General features: G+C 33.1%; 1 protein-coding gene across 1 annotated transcript; it reads left to right on the top strand.

Moving 5' to 3' along the window:
• Positions 1–2,934: 2,934 nt before the first annotated feature.
• On the top strand, positions 2,935–12,880 carry LOC108668223 (POU domain, class 6, transcription factor 2; the record flags this gene model as incomplete). Its single annotated transcript, XM_018155394.1, is given in 4 exon segments — positions 2,935–3,036; positions 7,538–7,621; positions 10,467–10,603; positions 12,789–12,880. Coding segments are annotated over 3 exon segments (249 nt in total).
• Positions 12,881–14,406: the final 1,526 nt, after the last annotated feature.

Here is a 14,406-nt window from a genome sequence, read left to right as displayed (position 1 = left end):
TAGATGCTCTAGGACGCCTAGATGCTCTAGGACGCCTAGATGCTCTAGGACGCCTAGATGCTCTAGGACGCCTAGATGCTCTAGGACGCCTAGATGCTCTAGGACGCCTAGATGCTCTAGGACGCCTAGATGCTCTAGGACGCCTAGATGCTCTAGGACGCCTAGATGCTCTAGGACGCCTAGATGCTCTAGGACGCCTAGATGCTCTAGGACGCCTAGATGCTCTAGGACGCCTAGATGCTCTAGGACGCCTAAATGCTGCTCTAGTTTTTACGTCGCTGTTTTAACGACCGCCTGTGGCCGTGTTCGGTTATGACCTCTTGACACTCACAAAAATAAGCGAGACTTGTCTAAATTTTGATGCAGTTTTTTTGTTCCGGTATGGGTCATCTTGACCCATTTTGGCCCGGCAAAAGAGCGTATGTTTTCGACGTGCAGAAATGATGTCACTAGTTATTTATTATTATTTTTACCATTATAACCATTATTGCCATCATTACAATTATCACCATTAGTTTTTTTTAGTGTATAATTAAAAGCAAATTCACTTTTTACATAAAATAAAACTTTGAATATTTTTTCGCAGCTTTGAAGTAGAAAAGTTCAAATCTAACGAAGAATATCAATATTTCTCTGCCAATCTCTGCATTTTTTTGGCAGTTTTTTTTTTGTGAATACAAATCTTTCTCCCTTCAATTGTTCGCTCATTTATAGTATAAAATTCAATATTTAATGATTGATGACTCACAGAGACTCATATTTATGATCTATATATAATATATATCAAAAAATAATGTAATATTTACTAATTATATATAATTAGTAATTAAAATACATTTCTGATCCATTTTAATTAGTTCATCTAACCGAATTTTGCTTTATATTTCATTAGAAATTCAAAAAAATAATTGTTTACTATTCGTCTGAAATTGAAGCGAACTGATAATTATTTTTAAGATAATAGTAACCTAATTTTAAATTAAAATTATAATTTAATTTTACCGAAAATTTAATGGGGAGAAGTGGGGGAAATGGGGAGAAGTGGGGGTAAATGAGGTGTGTGGGGGTAATTAGGGTTAAGTAGGGGGATAAGGAGGGCAAGGGGGTAACTGGGGTTGTGGGGAATTGGGAAAATGAGGCGTGCGGGGTTTCAATAAGGGGAATATTATTAATACTAATTTACCTATTTAAGATAACTAGATAATTCACCGTCCTCTAACAATATACTTCAAATAAAAATTAATCTATAGTCAATAATTTGGTTAATCACATTTATTTCCCAGTCATGAATTTAAAATGATGAATAATTTGATAATTGATGACCACAGCTTCCAATTATATCACAAAAAATAATGAGTAACTAATTTGTTAATTGATAATAAAATAATTAACGCAGGTTCAGGACATGACGACATCGCTGAGATGCCCTACAGACGCTACGCCAGCCAACACGACTTCCGTGAGTCATCATTATTTAATAAATTAATTATTGAGATAATTAAATTCATTAATAATTATTAATATAATTAAATATTTTTTGTAAAGATTATTTTCAATTTTTTCAAACACTAGTTTTAAATCTTAATTAGTTAGAAATTTTAGTCTATATAGTACAAGTTATAACTAAAATCATTTTTTTAATTTTCTAATCATAATGATCGGTTCAATATTGAACCCGTCATTATTATAACCTCTGCCCTCTCTATTACCCTCTCTATCACCCTCTCTATTACCCTCTAATTTCCTTCTCCCTATAATGAGCTCGATAATGGGCTCGATAATGGGCTCGATAATGGCTCGATAATGGGCTTGATAATGGGCTCGATAATGGGCTCGATAATGGACTCGATAATGGGCTCGATAATGGGCTTGATAATAGGCTCGATAATGGGCTCGATAATGGACTCGATAATGGACTAGATAATGGGCTCGATAATGGGCTCGATAATGGGCTCGATAATGGGCTCGATAATGGGCTCGATAATGGGCTCGATAATGGGCTCGATAATGGGCTCGATAATGGGCTTGATAATGGGCTCGATAATGGTAAATAATGGGCTTGATAACGGGCTCAATAATGAGCTGGATAATGGGCTAGATAATGGGCTCGATAATGGGCTCGATAATGGGCTCAATAATGGGCTCAATAATGGGCTCGGTAATGGGCTCGATAATGGGCTCCTTTTTTATTTATTAATCGACTCATTAGTAAGCTCGGTAATGAACTCATTAATAGGCTCATTAATTTGCTCATTATTAGTGCTATATATATTCCTATAGACTTATTACTATGCTCTTTAATTGCTGATAATTTCGGTTTAATTATTTTTATTAATAGTATTAGACTTATGATAGGGCTCATTAATGGGCTCGTTACTAGGTTCATTAACGGGCTCATTATTAGGCTCATTAAGGAATGTGAGGAATACATTGACGAGCTGTAATTCGATTTATAATGTTCAATAATTCAACTCAATATTGTATATAATATATATATTATATACAATATTATATATATATATATAATATTGTTAAAGCTGAAAATCTACTGTTTTGTATGCAATAGAATATTGTGAATAGTTCGTTTACACTGAATAAATTTATTATAATTAGAGATTAACAAATATTTATTAATTATTTAGAAGATATCCTGTGCAATTATTATAATATTAATTAGTCCGGTAATTATGAAAATCTTTCTTCAATTAACAATAGAATAATTTTCAATTTGTTATTATTTATCAATATGTATTATTATTATTTATCAATATGTATTGTTATTATTTAATAATGTGTAGTGTTGTTATTATTTATTTATTTATTTTATTAATATGTAAAACATTTATTATTACAGACCCGGTGGGGGGCTTGCCAGGGAGGCTGGGGGGTGCACACTTCCCCCCACACGCCCCCCCTCCCCCCCACTCCGCCAGNCTTCAAAATCCGGCGGCTGTCCCTAGGCCTGACGCAGACACAAGTGGGGCAGGCCCTCAGCATTACAGAGGGACCGGCCTACTCTCAGTCAGCCATATGTCGGTGAGCCATAAGTCTAATGTTGGTCCATATGTCGGTGAGCCATAAGTCTAATATTGGTCCATATGGATATAGTTAATATTATGGCTAAATATATGTATTACTTTATTGTTGTTGTCCCAGTCAGCCATATGTCGGTTAGCCATAAGTCTGATATTGTTCCATATGTCGGTGAGTCATAAGTCTAATGTTGGTCCATATGGATATTGTTAATATTATGGCTAAGTAAAATATATATTATTTTATTGGTGATCTGCCAGTCGGCCATATGTTGGTGAGCCATAAGACTAATAGTGCTACATATGTCTAATGTTGCTCCATATGTTTATTGATAATATTTTGACTAAATTTAATAAATATATATTATTTTACTGATCTCCCAGTCGGCCATATGTCGGTGAGCCATAAGTCTGATGTTGCTCCATATGGATATAGTTAATATTATGGCTAAATATAATAAATATTACTTTATTGTTGATCTCCCAGTCAGCCATATGTCGGTGAGCCATAAGTCTTATGTTGGTCCATATGGCTATAGTTGATTATTGTGATTAAATATAATATGTATATCGCTTTATTGTTGATCACAGTTAACGTTCAAAGTCTGAAATTAACGATAATTAAATATAATATACGTACGTATATCGGCGGTATAAATTCCTTTATTGTTGATGAAAGTTTACGTACGGAGATAAAAATAACGACATTTAGATTAATATTGTGATTGTTATATAATTATATAACGATTATTATGCTGAGAACAAAATATTGTATAGCTACGGCTGGTTAATATAACCTATATCAACGAAATTATATTATATTTTTTTAGCTTCAAGTGTTATTAGTATGATTATTGTATAGTTGCAGGAATAGATACAATATTGTATATTATTGTATGAATATTGTATTCTATTATACAATATTGTATGAATATTGTATAATATTACATTATATTATACAATATTATATAATATTGTATGAATATTGTATTATATTATACAATATTGTATAATATTGCATTAATATTATATTATATTATACACTATTTTTAAAATATTGTATTATTATTGTTGCCATTGTACAACCTATATTGCCATTAAAATATTGTATTATTATTGTTGCCATTGTACAACCTATATTGCCAATTGTATTGTATGAACAATAACTGTATTTGCCGCGCCATTCATCCAAGTTATTCATCCATTCAGCCCAGGTTTGTTAATGAATTAATTTCTTATTAAGTGAATTAATTTCTGATTAAGTGAATTCTTGAGCAGGTGATAATATTCACTCAAATAAATAAGTGGGTCAAATTGTGACAAATAGTGACACATTTTCTGCACGTAGCACTGATACGCCTTTTTACCGGGCCAAACTACGTCAATTTGACCTACAAAAAAGCAGAAAGTGTGTCACAATTTGTACAAAGCCTCACTCATTTGTCTGTGTGTAGTAACCTTCCCCAAGGCAAGTGATGTTAATGTGCTATTGTTATCTATTGTTATTAACGTTATTAATTATTATTGCCGTTATTAATTATCATTGCCGTTATTATTGTTTGTGTTCATTTTGTTTCATGTATCCTGAGGGGAGGGTGTAGCTACTTAAGTAGCTGCTTAAGTAGCTAGGGTGTAGCTGCTTAAGTAGCTTCCTTACATGTCGACCTTACACTAATAACGCCCAGCCTTAGATTATTAATTAATAAGTAAACTTTCAAAAACTTTCATCTTTTCACGAGTATTCATTAAAAAATTGTATTAAGACACAAAAAGAATTTTTTGTTGATTCGTAAAATCATCAAATTTTTCGTTCTTTTTTCCTAACGACATTCGTTATACGTAATTATTATAACGAACATTAGTTTTTGATAACTGGCTTTTGTGCCAATATTAAGTCCTTTTAAAAAAAATTATCACGACATTTCCACGGTTTTCTTATTTGTATTTTTGAAAACAACCCATTAAATTTTTATTGAAAATCCGATGGAAATGAAATTGAAATTATTGAATTTGAATTGCGAAAAATTTTCTATAATTTTTGGCGAGTTATGACAGAGTAGAATTAGAATTGGTTAACAAAATTATTTATAAATTGGTTCAGAAAAATTCATCTTTTTCAAACTACACTAAAATGCCCCTTTTAAACTTCAAACAAAAATTTAGAACCGAATTTTCGAACTAAAAGAGCGCTACTCAATTCCGGTTGCAAAATTTCGTTCGCGTAAAACCTATTTATTACACACCAAACATTCGCTGTATAATAAGTATCTTATTAAGGGGTAATTAGCTAAACAACCCATTTACATTCATTTAACTGAATAACTCATTCACATTCATTGTCCTCATGTTCCACGTTGCATGCCTTGTTTAATAAGTATCTCATTAAGGGGTAATTAGCTAAATAACTCATTTACATTCATTTAACTCAAAAACTCATTCACATTCATTGTCCTCATGTTCCACGTTGCATGCCAGCTTCAGCATCTTCTATGTATATTTCTTCAAAACCATAAAAACTTCGATCAAATTCACCATATTAAAATCTTGCGAAAATTATATCCTGATTCTAAAAAATTCCTCGAAAAAATTGCAATTTCCCAACCTCCTCCCCAACCCATTCCCCAAGTCCCCTAAATGTATCCCCAACTTGCATGTTTTGTGTCTCTGAAATACTTCCGTTTTTGATGTCATGTATTTCTACATCATAAAAAAATTATGTAAATTTAAAATTTCTCTTTTTTCACTTCGAAAAAATTTTTCGTTGTTGAAAGTTCACCACAAGTTTACCGTTTTAAACATTTTTTTAAATTAGGTTAATTAGGTTGAACTAACTGGCTAGATAAGTGAAATAATCATTAAAATCAATTAGAAATTTTTAAAGATAAATTGTAGAACAATTTCAAAGATCATGCGCTGATTACGTTTGTGTTTAAAATTTACAATTGCAAAAATTTTTATAATTTAATAGGTGAAGATTCAAATAAAAACAATTTATCGACAATTAAATGAGAACCAAATCAATATATTTAAAAGCGCCAAGTTTTCTATTACTAAAGATTATATAAAACTTGATTTTTCGAGAAAAAATAACAATATTATCTCTAACTAGCCTATTGTTAATTGAGAAAAGATACTAGCACCTAATTTTTCAATAGCCTTTTTAGTGCACAAATTTCGATTATTAACAATTAATCATGATTAAATAATATTATTCGATTAGCCGTCTTCTAAGCTTCACCCTCCATTGCTCTGGATACCTGAACAAATCTGAAAATTTTTAAAAATTTTGTCAGCTGAACTCTAATTTAGAATAAATTTTGATCATTAAACATGCACAGAAATTAAATTTTTCAAGTCATTTTATGACTTAAAAAAGCACTTTAATTCATTTCCTTGGAGTGAAAAATGTCGAGTCATGCCGATGATTTCGTGTGTTAATTTTAGTAATTATTGGAAAAACGCTAAATAAGTTACATCAAATTTTATCAAAATTAATTAAAAAATTAGTCAGAAAAAAAGTTGTTTAAAAATTTTTCCAGATAAATCACTGTTATTTATAATAAAAATTCAGTTTTTTATGCAAAAATTTGAAATGAATCCAACAAAAATGTGAAATAGTTTTTGTGATGTTTAAAAAGTTTTTTTTACAGTAAATTTTTTGACAAGAAAACTGCAAAATTTTTAATAATTCTGAAAAATGGAAATTGGATTACCTCCAGTAATTTTTTATAAAAATATAAACTCTTCGATAGAAAAGGATAATAGTCTGAAATTATATTAAATTTTTCGTATTGACTGGAACAATCTCATATATTTAAATTTACATTCAATGCAAAGGATTCAAGTTTCACAAACAATCTTTCTTAAAGCGTAAATTTAAACTCCAATTTTTCAATTTATCTCAATCCATAAAAGTTCCTAAATTTATATTGCAAATTGATTCATTTGATTATAACATATGTATTTTCAAGGACAATCTGTCAAAATTTCATAAACTTTTCATTATTGCAAACTAAAAATTGATTTCTCTAAAGAATAACGTAAAAAAAACTTATGCAAATGACAGAAGTCTCTTTGTAAATATTACTGTTGGATCTTCGTTTCAGAATTTTCCATAATTTACTGATACTTTCAGAAAGAAAAACTTTAAAATGCTCGAAATTTTTGTTCGCAATTAGTACATTAAACTTTGGTTAACTCGAGTAACTCTATGGAATTTTTGCGATGTTTTTTTGTTTGAAAAAAATATTTACGAGTATATTGTCAAAAGCCTACGGAAGTTAATTCTTTTCGAAATTTATTTTTTTTTAATATTCAACATTGAAAATTTTATAAATTAAACCAAAAAAATTGTCTAACGTTCGGCTACGAAAATGTAAAATTCTACTAAGACAATTTTGTAAAATTCTGAAATAAATTAAATATTCCGAAAAAATGTTTTGAAATGTCAACGAAGCAAATGTAGAAAAAATCTACGGAGGTTACATGATTTTTTTCGCCACTAGGTTTGAGAAACTCGACATCACTCCTAAGAGTGCGCAAAAAATCAAACCTGTACTAGAGAGATGGATGGAGGAAGCTGAAGACAGGTAACCATATCAATTTATTTATTTTAAATCAGGCAATATATTCCTGGTATAAAAATCAGAGATTATTTTATGGTATAATAATCAGATATTATTTTCCTGATTTATCAAGGCATGCCTATTCCTGTTCCCCTCCCTTCCTTGCGGTTGTGCTCATGCCTGGTTATTTTTTTCATTCTAATTCATTCATTCATTCATTTCATATCAATTACATTTATATCTAATTCATATAATCTTTAGTTCTTACTACCTAAGGGGATTTTTTCAACGTTCACATAAAACAAATCGGTCATAAAATTTACAATATAATATATTCAATTCGAATATATATTAAACAACAGGAATATTTTATTGTTCGATTAAATAATTCAAAAGTTACCAATCATAATTACTCACAATTCAACCATTAGAGTTATTGAATTTTTTAGTACTAATTTTGGATGATTTTTTCTATTCAAAGGTTTTGTTTATAAATTTTTTCCTGGGACTTTTTTTATATAAATTTGTTACCCACACGTTTATTCCAAGATTGTTCTAATTTAAGCAAATGATTCATATGGTAATTTTACCCCTAAAAAATATAACTAATTAAATTAATTACTTGAATGTAATTAAAGTGGGGGTCACTCGCGCGTCATTCAATTTAAATTTTTAAATCGAACCCCGTAATCAACATAAATTACAATTATCACCATTTAAGTACCTCGATTAGTTATTTTGTAAAAGATACATATTTAATTACCACGATTATATTTATTTATTTTCACAACAATTTCACCGGGACAATAAATCTAAGTAATTCCTTTCATATATATTTATAAATAACATATTTGAATATTTTTTTCTCTAACCTTATTTTTGAAATTTTTTATTGAAATATGCAAATTGTTTTCTACTGGTTTCTATATAAATTGAGTTTTCTATAGGTTTTATTCAAGACCCAATTAGTGTTAATGGTTCATTCTCATCGAAAAATATTCAATTCTGTATATTAAAAACATTAATATATATTGTGAATTTTTGGTTTATCCTGCATGATTATCAAATATGAATGATTACGTGTGCGCACGTATAACTTTCCACAATTCATAATTCGGAATTCACTATTCATTATTTAGCATTCATTATTCATAATGTGTTTACGATTCATGCAATGAATCTCCATTGATTTTTATGATTATAGACATAATTTTATGACTTTTATGAGTCATGCATTCACTTACACTTAATATGTATGACCCCAAAGCTCACTTTCACCTGACATTCAATGCATGCATTCACTTTCACTTAATATGTATGACCCCAAAGATCACTTTCACCTGACATTCATGCATGCATTCACTTTCACTCAATATGTATGACCCCAAAGCTCACATTCACCCGACATTCAATGCATGCATTCACTTTCACTTAATATGTATGACCCCAAAGCTCACTTTCACCTGACATTCAATGCATGCATTCACTTTCACTTAATATGTATGACCTCGGCTATCATTTCGATTCAAGTTTAGGTTCATTTCGAAATGAGGTCTAAAGTTCTGAGTTTAAGTTGTACAAGTTGGGCAATAAGTTGGGCAACTTTAGCGATGATGACGTCACCGAGTTATTTGATTGCGGTGATTAGCTGAGATTATAAGGTGATTACTTAATTAGATTTTCAGGTTAATTGGTGATTAATTACGAGATTTACGGGAGCTGGTTAAGTAGAACGCGGAGCGTTGGTGGAATGAGTAGTATTATTGGTGGAATGAGTGGTATCATTGTGGGAATGAGTGGTATCATTGTTGGAATGAGTGGTGTCATTGGTGGAATGAGTGGTGTCATTGTTGGAATGAGTGGTATCATTGTTGGAATGAGTGGTATCATTGTTGGAATGAGTGGTATCATTGTTGGAATTTGGAATGAGTGGTATTATTGGTGGAATGAGTGGTATCATTGTTGGAATGAGTGGTGTCATTGGTGGAATGAGTGGTATCATTGGTGGAATGAGTGGTATCATTGGTGGAATGAGTGGTATCATTGTTGGAATGACTGGTATCATTGTTATATAACTCAAAATATGTAAATATATTAACATACTATTTTGGATAATATATTTTATCAAACACATTTCATTAGCTATGCGACAATAAAAATAATGGCATGGAAATTTATCTTCAATTAACTTTCATTATTTATTTAGCATCGAAAATTGGTATATAAGGAAAAAATGAGCGTGAGATATACAGAAAACAAATAAATATTTATATTGAATTAATATCTCACTCTTTTTTTCCGAATTATTATGATTTAAAAAGTCATCGCACCCTTTTTAAATTCATTGTCTCTCCCCAATTTCCGTAACTGTACTAGTTCGCTCCCCCTAGTTACTGTAATTGTGCTAATTTACTCCCCAAGATTACTGTGATTAAACTAAGTCACTCCTCATAATTCCTATAATTATATACTAATTTACTCACCGTAATCACCATAATTGTACTAATTAACCCACCTTTATTACTATAAAGGTACTGATTCACTCACCCTAATAACCATAATTGTACTAATTTACTCACCCTTATTACCATACTTGCGCTAATTTACTCACCTTAAAATAATTTATTCACTATGTTTAACATTATTGCGCTAATTATTTACCTTTATTGCGCTAATTCACTCACCCTAATTACTAAATAACTTAATTCATCCCCTACTAATCCCCCCTCCACCCCAGGTACAAGAACCTCACCCTAATTACCATATATCTTAATTTTCTCGCAATAATTACTATATAACTTAATCCGCTCACCCTAATTACTAAATAACTTAACCCCCCCTAACCCCACTAATCCCCCCTCTTCCCCAGGTACAAGAACGGGGGCCACACGCTCACGGACTTCATGGGGAGCGAGCCCACCAAGAAGAGGAAGAGAAGGACGTCCTTCACTCCCCAGGCCCTCGAGATCCTTAACTCCCACTTCGAGAGGAATACTCATCCCTCTGGTGAGTGTATACTCATCCCTCTGGTGTGACCGAGGGTTGTTTATAGTTTGGAATGGCGAGGGCATCAAAGGGAACCCTTGTGGAACTCGAAACTGTCGCGGCGTCAATACGAGAGTATAGGTTTAAGTTTGGGCGAGACCAGCGTATAAAAGCACCTTAAAATTGGGCGCCAAAGTCTGTTCAACGGAGGTGACCGTTACACAAGCACGGTCTGCAGTTAGCGGACTTTGTAACGGCCGCGGCCGTGAGGCCGGCGGTTTTGCCGTATTCGAACATTGACGGTCACGAGAAACCTAGACTCATCGAGGCAACTACGATTTCTGTAAGCGCGTTTAAAATCTACAAAGTACGGTCGACATCAACGGTACGGCTGCGACTCGGCCGTGAGGCAATACGAGAGGCCACGATACGTTACAATTTAAACGTCGGCAATAAGAAGATTCAAGTTTTGAGCTCTGCGCAAGAATTATCATCGGTACGGTCATCAACACAGTACGGTCACAGTTCTCATCAGAAGAAACGTTACGATCAGTTTTACGGCTTGCAAATTACGGACCAGGCAATAAGTCCAGCAGCTATCTCAATCAATCGTCAGCTATGGAAAGATCGGGTTCCAAAGGCCGGATCCCTTGTGAATCAAGTCACGAAAAATTCAAGAATCGGCAACAGGCCATGGGCCTATTTCTTCAACGCCGACACTTCTATTCTATTCTAACAGAACCAGCAAAACCCAAAGGGAGAAAGCCAGCTGTGTTTTATATAAATTTAATTATCAATATGTTGATTCTGAAACTTACATCGCAATTACTGTCGAAAAATGAATTCTTGAGAGCATTAATCACAAACGTGCTTTCGCCACGAACGCAACTGACTTTCTCCGAAAAATTCAAGAATCGGCAACAGGCCATAGGCCTATTTCTTCAATGCCGACACTTCTATTCTATTCAGTCTTAATCAACAACAGTACGGCAGCGAGTTTGGAGAAACATCATTGACTATGAAGACGAACATCACTGTTCCGTATTACGGTCATCATAAATTCAACGATTAGACCAGCCGTGAGACAACGCGGGAAATACGGCCATGGAGAAATAGCAACTGTAAAAGAAGACGCAAGAATACAGCAGCGGTACGGCCGCTGAACATACGGCCGCAAACGTGTACGTGCATTAGACGGTCGTTCACAACAGTCGTACGGCTCAACGGAATTGCAACGTATCAACGTTTCTTGTAGAGAAATTTTCGTGATGTTAACTCATAGCTTCTCAATTTTGATCGTGTTCAGATTACCCTTTTCATGGACTAGAGATTTTTGTTGACGTAGGATGTAAAATTGTAATTTAATATGGAATGTACCCGTGTTTCTTTGCAACCCACTCTCTGTACGATATTTTTGCCGTAAACCTATTCATACGAGAACCTTTTCACATGACCCACCTCTTGACCCAATTCATGACCCACTTCATGACCCACCTCTTGACTCTTGGTGCTTGAAGGGTGTATACTCATCCCTCTTGTGGGTGAAGGGTAAGAATTATGATAACCACAATAACAATTCCCACACACACTAATCATCCCCAACTAACCTACCTCCCCACACACTAACCACTCCCCACACACTAGTCATTCTTCCCCCACTCACTAACCATTCCTCCCCCACTCACTAACCATTCCTCCCCCACACACTAACCATTCTTCCCCCCAACTATTAACCACTCCCCACACACTACCCATCCCCACTCACTCCCCATTGCTCCCCCACACACTAACCACTCTACACAAACTAACCATTCTCCAACTAACCATTCTTCCCCTCCAACTATTAACCATTCCCCCACACACTAACCACTCCCCACTCACTCTCCATTGCTCCCCCAGGTATTAACCACTCCCCCACTCATTAACCATTCCCCACTCAATAACTCACTACTCATACCTCCCCCACACACTCTCCACTCCCCAACTAACCATTCCTCCCCCACACACTCACTACTCCCCAACTACCCATTCCTCCCCTTAACTATTAACCATTCCCCACACACTAACCATTCTTCCCCCCCAACTATTAACCACTCCCCACACACTAGTCATTCAAACTAACCATTTCTCCCAAAGTATTAACTATACCCGAGTATAGTACACTACCCATTCCCCACACACTCCTCACTCCTCAATGCTCCCCCAGGGGCGGAGATCACGGCGATGGGGGAGCAGCTGGGGTACGAGCGGGAGGTCGTGCGTATATGGTTCTGCAACAAGCGTCAGGCTCTCTCTTGAATGTTATAAGGGAGTATTTCTCATTGAATTTTAGAGGGGAATATTTCCTCTCGAATTGTAGAGGGAAATTTATGTCTTTGAAAATTTTAAAGAGGAATTTTTCTCATTGAATTTTAGAGGGGAATTTATTCCCTTGAATATAGAAGGGGAAATGTTGTTTTTTCTCCTTGAATATTAAAAGGGAATTTTTCTCGTTTAATATTAGAGGGGAATATTTCTCCTTGAATATTAAAAGGGGATATTTGAACAAGATTCTGTAGGCCTAAATGACGGTATTAATCATGTTAAACATGAATAATTATACAAATTATGTAGGTCTACATAATGCGCTGTTTATGCTGGTTTAAAGGACAATTTTTTTATTTAGGACTAACTGACAAATTTGCACATTAACGCTGAAATAAATAATGGTAGCACCAAGTGATGAGTTGTATGTAGGCCTAAAATGGAAAAATTTGTATTTGGGCCTAAATGAAAAAAAATTGTATTTAGGCCTAAATGCAGTGAATGAAGCAACAATAATATTTTTTTAATAGACCTAAATTATTGTACGACTCAACCCGTGCTGACATTTGAGCCTATAAAATAGTATAGGCCTAATAAGCCTAAATTAACTAGGCTCTCTACTTTTTTCTAAACCTAGATACGTTAATTCCTTACCTGCGTGCACTCGGAAAAGAATGGGTCATAATGTCCAAGTACGTTAAATGTTATTCGATTCGAAATTAAAATACACATATTATTTAATATTAATATTCCTATTAATTAATTATTCTGTTTACAATGATAATTCTCATTTTATTTACAATGCCAATTTTAATGTTATTTGAAACGATATTTTTTAATTGGTAGTAAATGGTACAAATATTTTTTCAAAAGCAAACGAAGCTTTAAATACAGAAATCTCTATGAAATATTTTCGTGTGCAATACGAGTATGTATTAATTGTATTTTTTGATAATTTCAATTTTTTTAATATTTTCAGTTATACATTGAGCTGAATTTGTGGTATGTATTTGAATATTTTCCATTTTAGTCTGCATTGGAAGAATGTTTTACTAGATTTGAAAGTTTTATATTAAATACTTAATAATTTTATTTTATTTGAGTGCGAACAAAATTCAGAAAATCTCTCTTGAATTAATTTTTTTCAGTTATATAATTGTAGTTTCAAAAAACACTTGTATAATTTACCAAGTATATTTACCAGCAGCCAAGTGATCTTAATACTTGTATAATTTTGTTACGAGTTCATTATCATTTCTTTAATTAGAATTAAATAACTACCGTACGTTTAAAAAATAATATTTAATTCGAATATATGTACCCACGATAAAATTTTTATAAGGGGCCGAGAATTAGGAATAATATTATTGAATTGTCCTAACGGAAACAATGCGCACATCGGAAATAAGTTTCCGTTGGAAATAACTGTGAATGACAGTTATAAAACCTCGCAGTCTTTTAAGAAATCGTTGACTGTACAAACTGTACAGTTATAGGTATAGCTTCTGATTTACTGCGAA

The sequence above is a fragment of the Hyalella azteca genome, unplaced genomic scaffold, assembly GCF_000764305.2.
Source record: "Hyalella azteca isolate HAZT.00-mixed unplaced genomic scaffold, Hazt_2.0.2 contig7645, whole genome shotgun sequence".
In the NCBI taxonomy this organism is placed as follows: Eukaryota; Metazoa; Arthropoda; class Malacostraca; order Amphipoda; family Hyalellidae; genus Hyalella; species Hyalella azteca.
Note: the sequence above shows the minus strand (reverse complement) of the source record. Positions and strands in the feature narration are given on the sequence as shown.